We start from the raw sequence: 20180 nt of genomic DNA on the forward strand, positions 1-20180 counted from the left end.
GATGGGGGGATGTGAACTGGGGGATGTTTCCCCATCTGGGGCTTTTTTGTTTGTTTCTTTTGTGTTTGTTTTTTTTTTTTAATGTATGTGGTGTGTTTTTCTAATTTTGATAAATCCTCTTCCATAACGAAGGTGCCTGTGGTTGCTCTGGGGGGGCAGAAGCAGGTGCTGAGCTGCTCTCCCTTTCCTTGCCTCCTTCCCCTTGGCCATGGCAGGGGTCTGTGTGGAGGGGCTGTCCCCTTTGTCCTTGTCCCCTCTTGCTGTCTCCCGTCTTGCGCTGTCACCCCACCAGAGGGCGCTGCGCCCCCGCGCTGGTGACAAGTGGCACCAGCGGCACGGACAGGATGGGGACAGCCACAGGGACTTGTCCAGTTCCGTATCCCTGCGCCTGTCTGGCAGCATGGGATGGAACGGGGCTGTGGCCCCTGCAGAAGGTGCTGCATGTCCCACGCATGGCAGAGCCCTTCCCTGCACCCCTGCCGCGGGTGGTACATGGTGTGTCCCCTGTCCCTGCTCCCCAGGCCAGGGAGCGGCTGTCCTGTGGGGCTTTTCTTCCCCCTGTGCTGACATGCTGGTCACAGGCAGTCACCACACAGCAGTGGGTGCAGCCTGCCTGTGATGGAGACCTTGCCTGCAAGATCTCTATCATTTCCTACCCTCGTATTTTTTTCTGACAGAAGCTTTTCCAGGTGACTACTCTGGTGATGCCGCCTGCGTAACAGCTGAGCTCTTTGCTAGTAAATGATGGCAGATCAGTCAAAGCTGAGGCTGGCTCTGGATGGAGGCCTCCTGGCACTGCCAGGGGTCCTGGGGGGGGGCACAGTGTGCTCTGTTGCCCAGGGTCTGCCTGTAGCCTTGTGCCCTGCTCATGGCGGGGCAGAAGGCTATGAACCACCAAAACCAGCCCATGTACCCCTGGGGTATCCCCAGTCATTCTGTGAGGGGAGTCCCAGAATCGGGGAGAAGGGGCACAAGCCCTCTACCATGTCTGTGGGGTGGTGGCCCACCAGCACCCATCCCTTTTGCCTTGTCCCCAACCCCAGAGAGGTGCCTGCAAGGTGGATGGGGTGTGTAGAGGCAGCTCGACTGCACAGGGCTCTGGGGCTGTATGTGGCTTCTCCCTTCATCTATGGCCTCGCTGGGGCCCTGTGGCCTCTCCTAATGTGATGAGCTGAGAGGTCTCAGCCCGCAGGGGGATGAAGGGGCGAGGGAGCTGCTGCAGGACCTCAGGGGATCAAGGACTGAAAAGAAGCAATGTACAAATCCTTTTATTATATTATTTTGTCAAAGACTAGTTCGAGCAGGATGGTCACAGCATGTCTGTGGAGCCCAGAGCTGCCCGCCTCCTCCCGGGGAGGGCTCTGGTGAGCAGCTGGGGGCTGTGGCAGAGGAAGCATGGGGAGAGCAGAGCACGGTGCTGCAAGGGCTGGGCTGAGGCTGTTCCCCCACATCCCTCTGTTGGGGTGCAAGCAGCGGATCCTGGGACGTACCCAGGATGCTTGCCCAGGGATCCCTTCCCAGGCCCAGGGGACCTGTGTGTCCAGCATTGGGTTGGGAGCAGCCGGGCTCTCCTGGTCTGGCAGCCCTCAGCCCCGTGCTGGCTTTATTGCAGGGGACAGAGCGGGGGCCCCCGGCAGCGCAGTGGGGGGCTCTCGGCTCAGCGCTGCGGGTGACCCTGGGTACAGGGGGGACTCGGGGGGTGGGAGGGTGAGCAGCGGACACGAGGACGCATGGAGTGACGGGGCGCACCCTGGCACAGAGACACCAACGCGAGAACAGGGGTCAGCGGGGACGAGACACGGACGAGCGAGTGGTGGGGACAGCAGGGACAGGGCTGGGGGGGACGAGGCAGGGGGGGTCCCTGCCCCACACGTGCCTTTGTACATGGTTGGCAGAGCGTGATGCCCGCTCCTGCCGGTGCTGAAGTATTGCAGTCTAACTGATATGGCTTTAACTATGGGGCCAGAGATGCAGGGAGGGGTGCGGGGGTCCCCTCCAACCCCCCGATGCTGGGACACACCGGGCAGCCCCAGGGGACCCCCTTGCCTGGGGACCAGGGATGGGGGGAGCTGCGGGCAGGGCGCCTGGCTTTGTGCTTTGGGCATGGCCCAAGGCGGGATGGGGCAGGGGGATGGCAGTGCTGGGGACAAGGGCAGGCAAGCAGAGGCCTGCCGGGGTCCCCTGGAAGGGCAGGAAGGGCAGGGCTAGGGGCATGGGGAGCCACCCCGGGGGCCAGTAGGGCCTGGAGTGCCCCCAGCCTGCCGCGAGGTTACATCAGTGCATTTGGTCCCGGTTCGCCTTGTCCAGCCAGGGCCGATCCCCTTTGGCGTGGTGGGGGGGCACTGCCTGGACAGGACGGGGCGGGTGTTTGGTCTGGTCCAGGGAAAAGGGCAGGAGGAGATGAGGAGGGAGTGTGGGACAGCCCCCCTCCACGGTCAAGGGAGCTGATGGAGGGGTGGGAGGGGATCGTGCGCCCGTGCCCCAGCACCCCATGGCAGGGTTGGTGGTGCTGTTACTTCTTGAACATATCCTGCAGCGGGCCGGGCAGGTACTTGAGGACGGTGTCCAGGATGCTCTCCTCCTCCTCCTCCTCCTCGTCCCCACAGCCCGCCGGGATTGCCTTCTTGGGGCGCGTCAGGCTGCCCTCGCATGGCTGCTCCAGCGCAGCTTTCTCCTCCGCCTCCTTCTCCTCCTTCTTCTTCAGCCCATACTGTGAGGACACAGGCCCTCAGCAGGGCAGGCAGTGGGTGCTGCCCACACTCTGCCCCGTGCCCATCACCACCGCCTCAGGACACCCTCCCCAGCCCCATCCTGGCGTGGGTGCAGGGGAGGTGAGTGCCCACCTTGTCACGGATCTGCTGCCTGACTTTCTCCCGCTCGGCTTCCATGCGGGCGTGCTTGGCTTTCCGCTCCTCCTCCTGCTGGCGCAGGGCCTCCTGCCTCTCCTCCTCCTTCTTCTGCGCATCGGGGTCCTTCTCCTCCTCACCCCCCAGCATCTTCCCCATGTCCTTGGTGGCCCCTGCACAGCACAAGACCATCGGCTGGTTCCCAAGGGTGCTGCAGCCTGGTGCTGGCTGCAGAAGCCCCTGTATAGGCAGGAAGGACACGGAGCACCCCTCTGGTCAAGGACAACCCAGGACATCCCCAGGGCCACCAGCTCTGGAGCCAGCTGCAGAGGGGCTCTGGAGGCTCTGGGGATGGGGACTGCCATGGGCTGCCTGTGCTGTCCTAGTTCAGCGTCAGCTGGGGGAGACGCCAGCAGCTCCTTTGGTGCTGGCACCCAGGGGACCCGCCGGGGAATCCTACTTAGCGGCAGCAGAGCCGGGATTTCCCAGCCTGGCACTGCCGGCACTGGGAATGGGAGTCCTGAGGGTTCCACTGGCAGCTCCTCACTGCTGCTGCCTCTCCCCATGGCTCCGTTCCCCCAGCATGTCCTCCCCACCATGCTCCCCGGGGTGCTGAGCCAGCATCGCTTATGGAGGGGGGACCCTGAGAGGGTGCAGCGGCCACTCACCGCCCAGTGCTTGCTTCATGACAAAGTCCATGGTGCCGGAGTGTGTGTGCGGCTAGGCCAGTGCCCAGCGCTCATCCACTGCTGTCCGGGCTTGCTGACCTGGGCCACCTGCATGGGCAGAGAGGGACATGGTTGGGGACCCTGCCCAGGCGTGACGTAACCCTCTGTGTCTCCAGCCCCAGGACGGGCAGATCTGCCTGCTGGCTGTGCCTGCTCCCCTCAGCCCTCTCTCTCCCTGCATCCCCACTAGCTTTGGGGACCTGTGGAGGGACCTTCCACCTCAGCACTGCCCTCAGTGGAGCAGCAGGAGCCCTGGGGTGCTGCTGGGGGCTGGAGAGATGGGGAACCATCACCCACTGCAAGCCCCAGCTTTGGTGTATGGGGTGTCAGACCCTGCCTGGGTCTGCCAGCGCGGCACAGCAGGACACGGGGTGCTGCATGTGCGCGCGTGTCTATCGCAGTGCATGTGCTCTGCAGAGGAAGGGGGAAGAGGCTGTTGGCAGGTTGTGAGGGTGTTTGGGGGCTGTAGGGGTTGCAGGCAGCAGCCTGTGCCTGTGTGTGTGATCCCTGCGGGTGCTGGGGATGGGTGACAGCGTGCAGGGCACTGTGTGCAGGATGGAGCTTTGGTCAAGAGGTGTGTTTGCAGGCTGCGTTTGCACGGGGGGTGTGCATGCATGTGTGTGTGCATGTGTAAGCTTGGGGGGCTGCAAGCTGCGTGTGCCCGCATGGTGTGCGGGCTGGCAGCCTGTTTGCAAGCTCTGAGTGTGTGCACCCATGAGTTTCGGGGTTCGCGAGCTCTGCGGATGTGCGTGTGGGGGTTCGCACGGGTGAGCGTGAGCACAGGGGTTGCAGGCTGTGCTCTGTGTACGTGTTTGTGCTGCCTGCGTGTGTTTGCACATTGCGTGGGGGGGTTGCGGGCTGTGTAGGGGCGGGGGGGCTGCGTGTGCCGGGCCGTGGGTTTGCAGGCTGTACCGGGGGGGGGTGCACACCAGTTTGCAGACTGTGTGTACGTGTGGGGGTGTTGCAGGCTGTTTGCATGCTCTGTGTGTGTGTGTGTGTGTGTGTAGGGGGCTGCAGGCAGCGGGGGGGGGGTGTTAAGGGGGTATCTGCTCATGTCCCCCGCATGCCCTCTGTGCTTGGGGGGGCTGCAGGGCTGTGCTCGCAGTCTGGGGGTGCAGTTTGCAGTGTGTGTGTGTCTGTGCACGTCCCAATGGGTGCCTCAGCCTTGAGGGTCCCCCCCACCCCGGGACCCCGCGGTAGGGTGGGGGGGCTCCACAAACCGGGAACCAGGGAAGTTTGTTGTTCCCAGCACCGGGGACGGGAGCTCCTCCAGGCAGTACCGTGCTTAGCCCTGGGGCTGCAGGGGGGGCTCAGGGGACACTGGGGCCGCGAGAACACCGTGGGGCGCCGGGACATCGGGGCTGCAGGGAAGGTGCAAGGGAAACCCGGGGGCCATTGGGACACCGAGAGCACCGGAACGCGGGGGCTGCATGAGGGGGGCACAGCGACACCGGGGTACGGTGGGGGACACCGGGGGGGTGCAGGGACACGGGCAACGCTGGAGGACACACAGCAGAAACGGGGGACACCGACAAGCGCCGGGATATCGGGGCCGCACGGGCTGCAGCGACGCAGGGAACACGGGGGGGGGGGGGGGGGGGGCGGGAGGGGGGGACAGCGGGGACACGGGACGTAGGGGACACCCAGCATGCGGGGGACACCAGCACCGCAAAGGTTGCGGAGCCCAGGGGTACACTGCGGGGGGGGGGGGGGGGCGGAAGCGCACAGAGGACGCGGGAGGGACCCTGGACGGGGGACACGTACCGGGGGCGCAGGGGAAACCGGGGACGCGGCGGAGGGGGGGGGGAGGGGGGGCGGAAGCCGCGGAGGGGAGGGGGGTCGTGCAGGGGACGCGGTGCCGCGGGGACCCTACCGCTTACCCCCCCCTCCCCACGCTGGATGCGGCGCGGGGCCCCGCCCGCCGCCCGGGGCCGCCCGGTGCCGCAGCGGCGGCGCTGTCCCTTCAGCACCGGCACTCACCGGCTCCGCCGCCGCTCTCCGCTGCCGCCGCTCCGCCCTCCCGGCCCCGCCCCGCCCCGCCGCGGCCCGGCCCTCGCCCGCCCCCGGCGGCACGCGTGGGCCCGCCCGGGGCGACACCCCCCGCCACCGCGCAGCCCGGCCCCGCGAGGGAGGGGTTGCGGCCCCCCCCCCCCCCCCGGTTAACGCCGCACGACCCCCAGAAAACAGTCCCGGGGAGCCCGCACCGCTCCCCTCGATGCCAAAGGGTCCCCCCCTCCCGGTGCTCCCGCAGCGAAGGGATGGGGGAGCGCGTCCTGCGCGGGGCTAATGATTCACCTCCGCGGCAATTAATGGGCAAAACGAGGCATTAATCCACTCATGGGCCGGAGCCACCGGGGAGCTGCCCCCCTCCCAGTCCCGCACCCCCCTGCTCCCTCACCCGGCACCTCGTCCCCCTGCGCAGCGGTGCAGGGTGGTTGCAGGAGTTGAAAGTCCCTCATAAACCATCTCACCCCCACCAACAGCCACCGCTCAGAGGCCCCAGCTTCTGATTTTTGGTGCTGCCTGCCCCCGGGGTGTCCCATGGCTGGTGGGGGTGCTCAGGTAGGGGATGCTGTTGGGGAGTGCAGTGGCATCAAAGCCATGATGCCCACAGAGCTCAGGACCCCCTTCAGCCAGGGGGGTTCCCAAACAGGGAACATCACCTTGACTGGGCCCTCTGTGCCTGCCCAAAGAGAGAGGGGCTCTTTCAGCCACTCCCCGCCTTTGGGACAGGGCTCTCCTGGGCCTCCCACCCTCATTCTAATGCATGGAGAGACCCCGGGGACAGACGCATGCCCCGCACAGGGGCAGCCGGCGCCTCCTAATTAATCCAGCCCTGAGTTATTAGAAACGAGACGAGCCTTTAGCAAATCAGATTAGTGGTGCTCAGAGCCGGGCTTTGGGGATTGCTGGTGCTTAATGGTGAGGCTCTGGAGGAGCAGCCCTGCGGGGAATCATGTAACTACAGCCCAGGAGAGTGCTGGCGAGGGTCTGGGTGTGGGGTCATTTCAGGGACCCCCAACCTCTATGTGTGGGAGCCTGCAGGGGCTGGGACCGGCTGCAGATGCCCCCCAAAACCTGGCAGGGCTGCTGCAGGGGGGATGGGAGTGATGCAGCATGTGGGGCAGCACTGGGGAGCCATCCTGCTGCTGGGGAAGAGGAGGGCAAAATCAGCACCCAAGAGCCAGCCCAACACCTCCATAGGGACACGGCACCGACTGTATGCGCATGCACTGACAACTCCAGCCCTGACGGCTGTCCACTGCTGTGGACGGGTCTCAGCATGGGGACAACACATCCAGGACACAGCCCTCTTCCTCACCCCTTCACCGCTTCCCAAAACACCCCCTGGCACACTCCATCTCCACCAGTCCCAAGCCCTCAGCCTCCTTCCTCCCTTTCCTTCCTTGACCACAAACTCCTTTCTCCACCTCCATGGAATAAAGGCCTCGTGCCCTGCGTGTGGGCAGCGAGGTGGGATGGTGGGTGTTGAGACAGGCTTTGTCCGTCTGTCCGTCCATCCGTCCTGCCGCAGCCCTGCTCCGGGCGCTGACGTCAGCGCTCCCGGCAGCCGGGCGGTGGGCGGGCGGCACCGCTCCTATTGTATTAAAAATAATACAGCGGAGCACAAATTCATTACAGATAAGTGTGACAGCCAGCAGGAATTAACGCGTCCGTCTCTCAGCGCCTGACAAACGCCTCCTTTTGTTCCTGGGATGGGTCCTGCAGTCTTTCAATCTTTGGAGATGCCTCGGCTCATTAAGCACATCCTCCCCCAGTAGCTTCCAGCGTGCCCAGGGACTGCTCCCAGTATGAGCTGTGGACAAGCTGGCAGGCCCCTGCTTGTGCCGGGGTGCAGCGCTGAGCTGGGCTTGCCCTCCACGGGACTTGGCCTGGAATGCTGTCCCCAAGCATGGGACCCCAGGTAGGGTGCAAGGTGGGTGAAGCGGCCCCATCCCCTGCTGTGGGAAGCACGAAGCTCACGTGAGCTGTGGCCAAACTGCCCTGGTGCCGGCACACAACTGCAGCCGACGGGCTGGCAGGTGTCCAAGTCTGCCCTGCTTGGCTGGGATCCCATGGGAAGGGCAGCCAAAGGCTCATCACCAGCCCTGGGCATCACCTCCATCCTCCTGCCCTGCAACCCCTGCGGACGCCCCTGCTGCATGGATGGGCCATAGAGACCACCGCAGCCCCAGAGCTGAGCTGGCTCTGGCTGGCGTTTGGAGGATGCTCCTGGTGATGGGAGATCACTTGTGCCCAGCATGGGCACATACTGGGCAGAGATGGTCCCTGTCATCATCCTGGGCAGCATCACCTGCAGGGTGGCTGCCTGGAAAGTCAGGAAGGGATGGAACTGATGGGATGGGATGGATGGGGGGCAGCTGTGGGCAGATGGAGGAGGAAGCTCCCAGTGCTGCCCCTGGGGACCGGCTCACCAGGGGTGCCAGGGCCCCAGCAGCACCTTGCTCTGCTCCCCACCTGGTGAGAAGACACAGAGCTAGCTGCCACATCACCCACTGCATCCACCCCAAGCCTGCCCCAAGCATCACCCTCAGCCCCCACAGCCTGCAAGGTCACAGCCTCTGTGGGCCCTTGCAAAGCTCCATAGCAGAAGGAAGAGGGTCCCTGAATACCTGCACCCATCCCTGCAGCACTGCCAGCCCAGCCTGCTGCCACTCATTACCACAGGGCAGTTATTTCAGTTATCTCCCCCCCCCCCCCCCCATCTCTGCAGAAAATAATTATTGGTCCTTCTCATTGCACCGAGGGATTAAAAGTGGTTAACTCCATTTCCAAAGGCTTTATTATGTTGGTTTTCCCTCCACTGCTGCACAAGGCGATTTCCACAGTGCCACTTAGGCAGCTTTTATCAGGTTGTCTTCTGGAGGTAATTGGGTTTTTCAGGAGGCTGTTTAAAATTCGTAACCCAGCCTCTTAAACAAAACAAAAACAGCAGCGGGGAGAAGGGGAAGAGGCAGCACAGAACATGCAGCAGCTGCACCTCTGAAGAGCAGCCCTGGCCTCTTGGGGCTGGCACCCGGTGGGGACAGGAATGGGGGCAGGCACCACCGTGCTACAGCATCAGTCTGGAGCTGGTCCCTCCAGCGCAGCGGCTGAGCGCAGGCTGCAGGGACAGCACTCTGTCCCTCCTGCTGCTGTGAGAGGGACCCGGGGTCACTCTGTTATGCTGTGGTCAGGGTGAGCATGAGGTGCTCAAGACCTGCCTATGTCCAGCCCTTGGGCTGCCAGAGCCACTGCTCTGCCCTGCAGCAAGTCACAGCACCAACCCAGCACACGTGGGTGCCCCACAGCACCCATTTCCTTGTTACCCCCCATGACAGGCATGGGTGTGAATGCAGGTCTTGCTCTGGGGTTGGCACAGGAGTGTGCCATGAGCCCGGGTGATGGTGGGCAGGGAGGTGGCTGGTGCCATGGCTTGACCCTGGCTCTGCCGCGATGCTCTGCCCAACAGTGGGAGCAGCACCGCAGTGGGGGATCCTGAGCTCACCAGAGAGGGATGGAGAAAACAGGCCAAATTCACCTCTGGAGCCACCCTCACAGGATAACTTCTGCTGGCCACATGCCCTGAGGCTGCCCACATCTCCCTGGCTCTGGGCTTTGCTGTCTGGATTAGGGCTGATGCTGTGGCTTTTTGTGCATCACTATCGTGCGTCCATCTGCATTAATACCACAGCCCCATTACCACCACTATTGCAGACCCATCGGCATTGCTGCCATAGACCTGTCTGTCTGCTCCTGCCTGTGGGGATCCCCCAGCCCATCCCTGCCCAGCTCCGTGCTGTGGGGTGCAGAGTGGGCCGGGCAGTGGGTGTCGGGGAGCTGCTGCAGCAGATGGTTGGTGGGGCTGGATCATGGCACTGTGCACAGTGAGGGATGTGTTCATCCCCCAGAGGGGCCATTTGCAGGAGCTGGTTGTGAACTGGTGCCTGCAGGACCCAGCATGCTCGTCCTGGGCACCACAGCCAGTGTGTGAGCCGCAGTGGCTGTGGCTGAGGAGGGATGGGGCAAGGAGGACACTGAGCCCTTGGCTTCCAGGTGTTCCCAGCATGGTGCCTGAGAGGGAAAGATGCTCCCAGAGCTCCCCAAAAAGACCATCTACACCTACATCTGTGCGAGAGAGTGACAGAGGGACTCCCAGTGACAGTGCCCAAGGGGACAGGGACCCAGCTCCAGGCTCCACTTAGGAAGCATCCAGTGTGGTGGGATACCAGCCACTGCATGACCAAGTGCCTCGGCTTTGCTGCTGCTGCTCTGTTCCCTGCAATGAGGAGCTCTGCTCCCCCAGCCTCAGTCTCAGGGTCACCCAGACCCCTGAGGTGTCCACATCCAGGGGATGCTGGGATGGACCCCACCATATGAGTGCTGCAGTGGTGACTCCTTGTCCCCGCAGCTCCCGACTCTCAGCAAGCGTCCGGTGCCTCTGTGCCATGCATTATTAAACAGAGGCACTGCAGCCCCTCGCTGTTTATCCTGGTGTGGCTGTGCGGGGAGCAGGCTGTGGGAGCCACGATGGCTCGCTGCAGTCTCGCATGGAAGATTTAGGATTGCTGCGGGCCTGGCTGACTTCCCAAACAGGTTTATGACCCCGGGGGTTACTCACCTGTGCTCTTCCCACCTCCCCAACCTATACAGAATGGATCCCACCTCCCTGTAAAAAAGCTACTGTGCATTCAGCCTCAGTGCTATTACCTACACCGCTTTCTCCTGCCCACACAGCAGGTACTTCCAGCATTTACATCCCAATCGCTGTATATAAAGACACCCTTGCGCTGAGTCCACCCCATCAATATTTATGGCAGGCACACACACCCCCACAGCTCTGCAGGGACCGGTGCGGAGCTGGGTGCAGCACACCGGGCACTCCTTTGGGAGCACACAAAAGCCCCCCACAACCCCTCCACTGCCTCCCTGTCCCTCCCCATCTCCCCAGCCATCTCCTGCAGGGAAGGAACCAGCCTGTGCACACTGTGATTTCCATCCCTGCTGCCCTGGGATCCCCTGCAGGGCCTGTGCAGGTGATGACGATGGGGGTGGTTGGGACTGTGAAGGGAGAAGATGCCCAAAGGTCCCCTCCTGGCTCTCTGTCAGGATGGGATTTTGGCACCCGTTCCCTGCAGAAAGCCTTGGAGGGGTTATACCCACCCTCATTTCACTGGCAGGGTAAAGGCATGAATGACAAGGACACAATCAGCTCAAGACTGGGCATCCAGATCATAGTAGAGCAGTGTCAATCCCTGCCTGTCCCCCCCTCCAGCCAAGACACCCTCAAAAATGAGCCCCTGGGTGCAGCTCCCTGTTGTGCTGATAGAGGTGCTGGTTTTACAAAGATCCTGTGAGCTTTTTGGGGCTCCTGAGATGAGGGCAGAGAGCCTGAGGTGCTTTAACACCCCCTGCACTGCTGAGGCTGGGGAGTGGGAGGACGAGAGGAGTGGGGACACTGTGATGGATGGTCCTGCTCTACCCAAACTCCCAATCCAGCCCTGGGAGAGCATCTGCCTTCTCAGGTAAGAAGGATCCATTGCATCCCATGAGAGGGGAGGTTTGGGAGCCGAGATGCCCCATGCCATGGGCAACAGAGCCGTCCGAAGGCCACAGCTCCGGGGACACCCTGCCCTTCAATGGCAACAGATGGCTGCATGGTGGGGTGCTCTGGGGCAGTGTAGGGGGGACATCTGGGTGACTGGGCTCCATCCAAGCTGCAGCTTGGTGGGAGCAGGATGAGCCCACACTGCCCTAACTCGGGGCGCTGGGAGAGTGAGACCCCTGCGGTGGGGGGCAGCAGGGAGGGGTCTGGGTCTCACTGCCCACCCCAGCTGAGACCTGCCCCAGCCTGCCTGCACTCGGGGGTTCCGCTGCGGCGTGACGCCGGATGGGCCCGGCGCTGCTCCAAGAGCGGCTGGGGCTCTGGCCAGGAAATTCATTCTTGGCTGCTCGCAGTGGGGTTTGGCTCGTACCTTTCCCATCTGGGGGCTTTCAAAAGCAAAGAAAGGAGAAAGAAAAAAAACCCTGGCCCTGTGTCAGCCCCACAGTCACCATCACCTGCCACGGTCCCCATGTGCCCAGCATCCACCCCAGAGCCTGAGCTGTTCCACACTCCCGTGGGCTTAGCTCATGGTCCAGATGCCTCTCGCCCTGCAATGGGGTCTCACCAGGATGCCTGTGATTGACCTCCCCATCCCTGGGGGACCCAACTGGCTCTGTATCCCCCCATGGCTGCACTACACCACATGGAACAGGTGCAGTCCACCCAGGAGCTGGGGCAGCTCTGCCTACCTTGGTGTGTGCAGTGCCAGGCGTCTGCAGGCTCCACACCTAACGCAGGGGGACGAGGACCTCGCAGGGGTGGCTGAGCATCGCAAGGAGACAGGGCCTGCAGGAGACACCAACAGTGTGGTCAGGTTGGTCAACAGTGTTGATCAGCTCCATGGTGGGGCCAAGGATTGGATGGGGTGGACAAAGCAGAATCACTTGATGGGTGATTGACACAGCATACCACTGCCTGCAGAGCTCACCTCCCACGGTGTGTCTGTGCACTTCCCACATCCCACCTCCAACTATGGGAGCAACTTGCTGCCAAGAGGCACTGTCACCCAAGTGGGAGCCTAGAGGGGCAGGCTGCAGGAGGTGGCAGCCCATCAGGGTCTTTGGTCCTCTCCTGGATCACGGACACCATCTCCACTGCTGGCAGAGGGCCCCTGGCCATCTCTGCAGGCACCCGGGAGTTTGGTGCTTTCATTAAATATTGAGAGGGCTCTCAACTATCCGAGGGTTTTAAAATTTCACATTAACTCTGCCTTCCTCAGCTTGCAGATGATGAATTCCTTCTTCAGAGAACATAATGGGAAGTTAAGACAAGCTGCCGAACAAAAGCCTTTGCTCAGACTTTGCAGTATGAGAAAGGCTGGGCCTGCTCTGGGCTCCCCACTGCGGCTGGACCTCAGGAAGCTTCTATCCTGGCATCTTGTCCCTTCCTGGAATCCCTCTGTGATGCTTAGGGGGATGCAGGGGTGCTCCAGGGGGATGCTGGCCTGAGCAGGGGCTGTGCAGACACCCAGGTACCAGGGTGCTGGGTGCCATGCTGGAGTTTCTGGGGTGATTCATCCCCACAGTGCTGCTGGTGCCCCTGCGACGGGGGGTGCCATGAGTGTGATTTGTGTTGTTTGACTCTAGGAGCAGGTTCCTGGGGAAGTTACAAATTCATCCTGACTTCGAGCAAAGGCTTTTCCTCCACCCTAGGGAAGGAGGGAGGCTTTGGCAAATTGGAGATAAATATATGACGCAGGGGAGCTGGGGAAAACACAGGCAAACAGTGACACTGGAGGAGCTGGGACTGGGATGGATGGATGGATGGATGGATGGATGGATGGATGGATGGATGGATGGATGGATGGACGGATGGATGAAGCCTGCCTTTTAAAGGCATTACAGACCAGGGATGCCTGGCCCCAGTTCCCGGGCACAGCGCTGCATTTCGCAGGGTTCAGGCTCACCCCAGGGACCCCGAGCTCTGGGGGCTGCGGGGAAGGGGCAGAGAGACCCCCGAGGAGATCCCCAAACGGTGACTTGCCTGGGAAATGCAGCCACCAGCTCAGCCTGGGAAGGGCTCAGCAGCAGCGTGAAGGTGACCTTTGCTGGGGACAACCGCTGCCTCCTTCAGCCTGCGGGGAGGCTGCGGAGCGGGGTAAGACGGTCTGCGGAGTGCTGCAGGGATGTGTGCCGGGGGGTGGCTGGATTCCAGACAGCTCCGTGCCAAGCAGACAGCTGGGCTGGGACAGGACCAGTCCCTCGCCTGGCCGGCCACAGCCTGGGGTGTGCATCAGCCACTCTTTGCCCTTCCCACCCTTTGCAGAGGGTGGAACAGGGACCCCCTGCACAGGGACCCGAGAGGATGCAGAGGGTCCGGGGGTTCCTGCTCTGATCCCTGCAGGGTATTTTTTATCTTAGCAGGACCAAAGTGTTTTTTTCCCTGCCTTTGCAATGGGCAGAGCCTGCCAGTACCATGAATATGCATCCCACCTGGACAGCTCAGTCTGTCTGTCCGGGCAACCAGACAACTGCAGCCAGAGCAGAGGACAGGGAAGAACAGAGCAGGGTGACAGTGCCAGGACCCCCCCAGCTCCAGGGACTGTGGTGTCCCCAGGCGCTGGCAGGGTTGCTTTTATCCAGCTGAGGTCTGGACAAAAGACACAGCATTCAGTGAAAACTTGATGTTCGAGATGAGAGCATTAGCGAGTCCACAGCTCTGCTTTGGCACCTCCAGCTCTTGGCACCCTGCTTTGTGAGCTGAGCTGGTGCAAATGTCTGTGGAGGAGGGTGGGCTGGGGAAGGGGAGCAGTGGGGTGCAGGGGCTGGGAGACTCTGGGCCACATCTCAAAGTGCTTCTGCATAAGGGAGATGTTCTCCCTTAGACGTCTTGGGGCTGCCATCACCTCTGTGTCTGAGCACTGGGGTGAGAAGAAAGGCTCAGAGCCACAATGCTTGGGGGAAGTATCTGCAAACTGGATGCAGCACTAGCAGTGCACTGTCCTGGCTCTCACACAGGGATGCAAAGGGGTCGGGGTGCCATGCTGCACTAGGCAGCCCCCAGAGGCATTTCCCAGTTGGGGTCCTGTACCTGACCCAAACTGCCTTGCCTTCAAAAAGCGGACCCTCAGCCTCAAAAACCTTAATGCAGAATTCATCTTGCCACGGGCCGGGGCAGGTCTGGGTCACAGCATCACTGGGCTCTGGGATTTGGCTGAGATATGAAATGCTGCTGAACCTCTGGTGAGTGATACAGGAGGAGCTGGTGGCACCAGCTAGGGAGGGGTGGACCTGCTGCCTGGCTGCTTGCAGGAGGAGCAGGTACCTGTGGTGCAGAACAGCACCGAAAAGGTGACATGTGTTTATAAGTTTTAAGGTATAAATCTTGGTATCACTGTGTCTCCTGGCAAGGCACTGGGTGACCTTGTGAGACACTGGAGCCTGGAGGCATGGCCCAGGAAGCCCATGGCTGGATGGGTCAGATGGTCCAGGCCTCCATGGCCAGGAAAGCTCTGTGGAGCCAGGGGAAGCGGAAGGGAAAGCTCCTGGGACGAGTGAGCAGAGAGTGCTCACGCGAGAGCAGCCCGCAGGAGCGCAGCTTGTTTACCCTGGCTGAGCAGGCCTGATTGCTCTCTATAAATACACCCGGCGAGTAAACACCGGGGAGGGAGAAGGATCATTTAAACTCGAGGATGATGCTGGCATAAGAACAAATGGGGAGGTCTGGGCAGGAACATGCAGAGGCTGCAGGCGAGAGCAAGGATCCTCTGGTCACTGGGAAGGTCCTGCTCCAGGCAGGGGGGTCTGGCCATGCGTGTCTGGGCAGCACATGATGCCCAAGGGCTTCGGCTCTGTGCTGGTGGGAAAGGCGGCAGCCTGGGATGCAGTGACCATGACCACTGCCAGACCAGACTTCTCGAGCTCTGGGCCATGGGAGCATGTGTTGGGGCCCAGTGGTGGGGATGGAGCTGTGCCAGTGGTCACCATCTGCTCCCCGCAGGGTTTCCCTGCAGTACCTGACCTCCGCTGGGACCTCTCAGTTCCAGTGCTTAAACGGTGCTGGGCAAACCAATAGGGATCCCCTCGGCTCCCAGAAAGCAATACCAGGCCTGTCAGGCTGCAGGGAAGAACCAAGGTGCAAACCGCAGCCACCCTTCAGTGCTGTGGGTGCTCACAGCTCTGTCTGGTGGGGTCATTTCAATACGGACGTTATCACATCAGGATACCAAAGAAACAAACACTCAGCCCATGGCCAAGGAAAACTTTAGACATTTTTCTGTGCTGGTTTGTCTCAGCAGAGCTGTCTCCAGTTTCCCCAGGGTCAGACACCCAGAGTGGTGCGGCCAGCCACGGGCTGAGCTCTCTGTTTTCCCCGGCCATGCTGGAGCTTGTCCTGGCAACCCTCAAGGTCCTGCCTTGTGGGGGGATGAGGGCAGGTTTGGCAAGGAGGGCACCTCTCTGCACCCTGAGCCTGGCCCATCCTTCCTCATCCTCATTTGCCAAACCCAGCACCTCAGCTTGGCTTGAATCACTCTGGCTCCTTCACCAACCTCATGTAGCAGCTGCCACCGCGCTCAAAGCCTGTCTGGTTGCATGGAGAAGCCCTGAGCCATCAGCCCTGTCCTGAGCAAAGGTACCAGCCTTGCTTTACTGCTCTGACTCACCGCTCTGCCTGCCTCGGGCAGTGGCTGCCCGGTCATGCTCGTGCCATGTGGGTGGCAGTGCCACTGCGTGCTGCCAGGCCTGGGTCAGAGCAGCCACCTGCCCCATGTGCTGCAGCCACAGTGCTGGGGACACGGCGGGGAGAAGGGCTGGAGACTGGGGTACAGGAGGGACCTCGTAGGGACGGTGCAGCAGGGAGAGGGGTTGGAGCCCCGGGGACTGGGGACTGTGCAGCTGGAATGCTCCACGGGTGGCTGGACTTAGCCGCTGGGAGCAGGATGGAAGAGGAAGCCGGTGATGGGGAGGCGTGGGAAGAGCCCAGTGGGTACCAGGAGCTCCTGACAGCAGAAGGCTGTGTGGAGCCTCCCTGGGTTCAGGCAGGGGGTTTGGGGGGACCAGGTCCCCTCCTCTCCCTGCTCTGCAGGGGATGGCCAGGCAAGCACGGGCTGGAACGAGGGGGGTGCAAAGCATAGTCCGGGGGTGACAGCCCTTCTAATGCCATCCCCTCCACACCGGCGTCCCCCACTTCCCCATCCCTGCAGAGGGGCAGTCCTGGCGCGCCGCTCAGCCCCGCATCTCGCACCTGCATCCTTCCCCGCATCCCGCTCCGCATGCCGCATCCCGCATCCCCGCGGCCGCCGCCCCGTTACATAAGCCGGCGGCCCCGGGAGGATCGTCGGGGCCGATCCCGGTGCGCGCCCCCCCCCCCCCCCTCCCCGGCTCTGCGGCACCTCGGGCCCGGCCCCTCACCCACCTGGTTGCGCTCGACGCGGCTCCGGTGCGCCCCGTCCGCCCCCGGCGCAGGGAAGGAGCCACCGCCGGAAGGGAGGCGGGAGCGGTACGGGGGGGGGGGCCCGGTGCTGGCTCCCCCTCCGCCGCACGGCCTCCCGGGCGGGGCCGGCTCCGTGCCCGCCTCCGGCCCGCCCCGCTGGCAGCCCCCGGCCCCGCAGCCGGCAATTCCCATCCGGTCCCGGAGATTGCCCCCGCTGCCCGGCAGGTCCCCTCAGTTCCCCATAATCGCTCCCCCGGTACCTCGCCACCCCTCTCGAAGCCCCGCTTTTGCCCCCCTGCTATCCGACCATCCTCCTCCCGCTACCTGGCTCTGCCGCCAGCACCCGGGAGTTGCTCCCCCTTACACAGGCATCCTCCTTGTACCTGGCTATGCCCCTGGGCCCCAGCAGTTGCATCTTCGGTACCTGTAGCAGCCACACCGCAGTACCAGCCCGTGTGGCCGCTGGCCACTGCCATTCAGCAGTGCCCTCCCAGACTCATCCTCCCCATTGGGAGCCAGCATTTCTCTCCCCCAGAGTCAGTGGCTCCCCACCCATGGCACTGACAGCCCCCCAGAGGAGGAGTCTCTAAACAGGGCAGCTCTGTGGGTCTTGGTGTGCCAGTGGTGTTACCCAAATGGGAGACTCCCATTGCACCTGAAGATGCTTTTGCCCATGCTCTGCTGCAGGACATCCTGAGGACAGGAGTGATGATGAGCTGGGAGCCTGCTGCGGGTCCACAGGGCTCACAGACAGGTCAAAACTCTGGCTCAGGGCCTGGTCCTTGGTGCAGAGCATGGCCAAGAGGGCTCCTGAGACCCTGCTGGGACTCATTCTCTCCCTGCCCAGTCCCTCTCCACAAACTGCTGCCCTCTCTTCCCTGGCAGGCAGGCAATCAGTTCTCTGGGTTTCCTTTGGGTTTGTGGGTGCACAGAACAGCTCCTGCCAAGCCCTGGAGTTGCTGTGGGGTTGGTGCTTTCTTGGATTGGTTTCTTGCATTGCAATTTGTCTTTGCTGTTGGTTTGGCCATTGGGATCTCAATTGTCCTCTGAAAAACAGAGTCCTGCCTCTCTGCCCTGAAAAGGGGATGCAGAATGGCTGTGCCTTAGTGCCTGGGGAGGGTTCAGCAGTGTGGCCCCAGGGAGTTATTGCTCTCATTCCCCACCATAGGGAATCCCCCCTCATCCAAGCATCATGGCAGGTAGGATGTGGGTCAGCAGGGAGCCACCTCTGGGGTCAGCCCTCCCTGCTCCCTGCCGTGCCACGCATCACATCGCACAGCAGCTCACTGCACCACTCCTTGCAGGGCTGCTGCGGGATGCAGAGGCTGATGAATAAATCAATCCCCCTCAGTGCTGAGGCAGCAAAACTTGGATGTGAGCGGAGGAGCAGCGCCGGGGCTGGTGTCCTGACGGCCGGGGTGGCACCGCTTGTGAATTCCCCCCATGCAGCTGCCGCAGACAGAGCTGCCTGCAGCCAAGTGGGCAGCTCTCATTGCCTTCTCGCCATGTTTTATTTATCAAAGCACTCAATATGCAGGCTCCCTCCTGCTGTCCCACATTCTTCCTGGATTCTCCTGCCTGGAAATGGGAGCAGCGGTTCAGAGAGGAGCTGTGAGGTGCTGCTGGCTTGGGGGGCACCGTCCCCTTTGCCTCCCCGTGGTGGATTTCCATAAGCCATTGGTATCGCCCTGCCGTGTGGCTGTCACTCAGCCACCACTGTGCTGAGGAGACGAGGTCCCTCGCTGTGAGCAGGGCAGTGCTGTGCGAATGACCTTTCCTGAGCTCGAGGAGCACTTTTAAGGAGCAGCCAGGCTCTCGCTGCTCCTTCCATGCTTTGCCAAGAGCTGCGGTGTCCCAGGCTGCTGCCAGATGATGGAGAAGGCTGCTGTGATGCCTCTGTGCCTGGCAGAGGCTGGTTTTGACATGGTCCTGGCCAAACGGTGCCCATGCCCACTAGCACTGGCTGTGTCCTGGCCCCTGCTCGCTTTCCTCCATCGCCTCCAGCTGCCTGCGCAGGAGGAGGGAGAGCTGCAGGGTGCGTTTCTTCTGCCTCACTGCTAATAAATAAGCCCCAGTAATGAGTTGGGCTCTGGCGGCCGGGCAGGTAGTGGCAATAATCCCCCAATTAAGTGGACGAGGCAGACGGTTAAGTGCAGAAAAACCACAAATAAATAATGAGAATAATTTAGGAGCAGGGAGGAGCTGGTGGCTGGGTCTCAGCCTTCCCCCCGGCGGCTGGCAGGGCACGCTGGGAAGTGTAGTTCTGCCTGCCCTGCTGACATCCTCCTCTGGAGGGATGGAAATCTTGGATTTTCACCCCATTCCTCTCCCTGCCCCAACTCTGCGTGTCCCGTGAGGTTCCAGAGCAGCCAGCTCTGGGCATGGGGAGCGGGTCAGGAGCATGGCTCTGATAGGAGCCTGTGTGCACAGAGCATCCCTGGCTGAGAAGGGAACCCACAGACCTCTGACACCAAGGAAGCTATGCCTGTCACCCTATCCTTTGGCAGAGGGTCCCTGTGGGTGTTCCCATGCCACTGGCATGGGAGCCAAGGGTATGGAGAGGCTCCAGGCATGGGAGAACTGTTTTGTGTGCTCACCCCTGCCCTGCACTAGGGAGCATTCTTGCTCTCCTGACTCCTGTGGGTGGAAATACAGGCTTGTAGAGCCTGGGGGAGGATGGACCACAGAGGACCATGTAGGAGCTGTGTTGGATGGTGACACGGCACAGGCTTCATCCTGGAGCCATGAACGGGCACATAACAGTGAGAGCAAAAGCAAATGCCTCCCTGGCACTATTGATTGCAGCTGTGGGCTGTGTGTGCCTTGCTGCTGAACTCGGAGGGCCAATCAATAGTTGTATGTCACCCCAGCCTTCACTTGGCTAATGGGAGCCACCGGCTTTGTCATTTCCCTGAAGTGACCAGGAGGAGCTGGCCATGGGCAGGTTGGAACAGGACCCATTTCTCCTTTGCATCTGGAGCCTGGAACTTTTCATATAGAAGCCTGGAACTTTCCAACCAGGAACCGGGGAGGCAGCAGCTCTGCTGAGGCTGCAGGGGCAGCAGACACCAGTCGCTGGGGGTGCTGGTGGTGCTGGGGTAGCTGTGATTAGGTGCAAGCAGACACTTCGGATCAAAGGTCCCCAGGCTCCTGGTGTGCAGGAACTTGTCCCTGTGGTGACACGTTTCACCCTTCATGGCAGTCAGCAGTGGCTGTGTTGGTGTGTGCAATGCAGGAGATGCTCAACACCACAGCTCTACCTGTGCCACTGCAGGTGACCGGGAGGACATATCCACTGTGCATGGGTAGGGGAAGCAATCCCATGGTGCCAGAGGACACGGTCACATTCTGCCCAATGGCAGTGCTGCAGATGGTGCCACTGCGGGGATTTTTCCCATGCTGGCAGCAGAGGAGGGGGACTCAAGACAGGCATAATAATCCCCACATGAAGTATAAGAAAAGAAGCTATTTAAGTATTACCTCCTCCGCATGGTGAGCCTGCAGCCAGGCCCTTATCAGAAGAGAGAAGGCAGATAATCAACCATTCCTGTTAGGCAGATAAGATTATAACCCTCACATGGCACCAGACCTTCTGGGAAAAGGTGCTGATTCCTGGTGAGAAGGTGA

The 20180-nt window shown here is 61.7% G+C and overlaps 1 protein-coding gene across 2 annotated transcripts; it reads right to left on the reverse strand.

Moving 5' to 3' along the window:
* Positions 1–1252: 1252 nt before the first annotated feature.
* On the reverse strand, positions 1253–16670 carry CPLX2 (complexin 2). 2 transcript variants are annotated; one of them, XM_057411900.1, is made up of 5 exons: positions 16536–16670; positions 11870–11966; positions 3515–3622; positions 2844–3019; positions 1253–2710 (listed from the first exon to the last, which is right to left on the reverse strand). In XM_057411900.1, exons 3-5 carry the CDS (start codon positions 3543–3545, stop codon positions 2513–2515), a joined length of 405 nt encoding a protein of 134 aa, XP_057267883.1. In that variant the 5' UTR covers positions 3546–3622; positions 11870–11966; positions 16536–16670; the 3' UTR covers positions 1253–2512. The 2 variants fall into 2 exon arrangements, with proteins under 2 accessions (XP_057267883.1, XP_057267884.1); XM_057411901.1 differs by lacking the exons at positions 11870–11966; positions 16536–16670 and adding an exon at positions 5555–5640.
* Positions 16671–20180: the final 3510 nt, after the last annotated feature.

Source organism: Pezoporus wallicus, unplaced genomic scaffold (assembly GCF_028554395.1).
Source record: "Pezoporus wallicus isolate ANWC-B61680 ecotype Strahan unplaced genomic scaffold, APGP_CSIRO_Pwel_v1 contig_6354, whole genome shotgun sequence".
Classification (NCBI taxonomy): Eukaryota; Metazoa; Chordata; class Aves; order Psittaciformes; family Psittacidae; genus Pezoporus; species Pezoporus wallicus.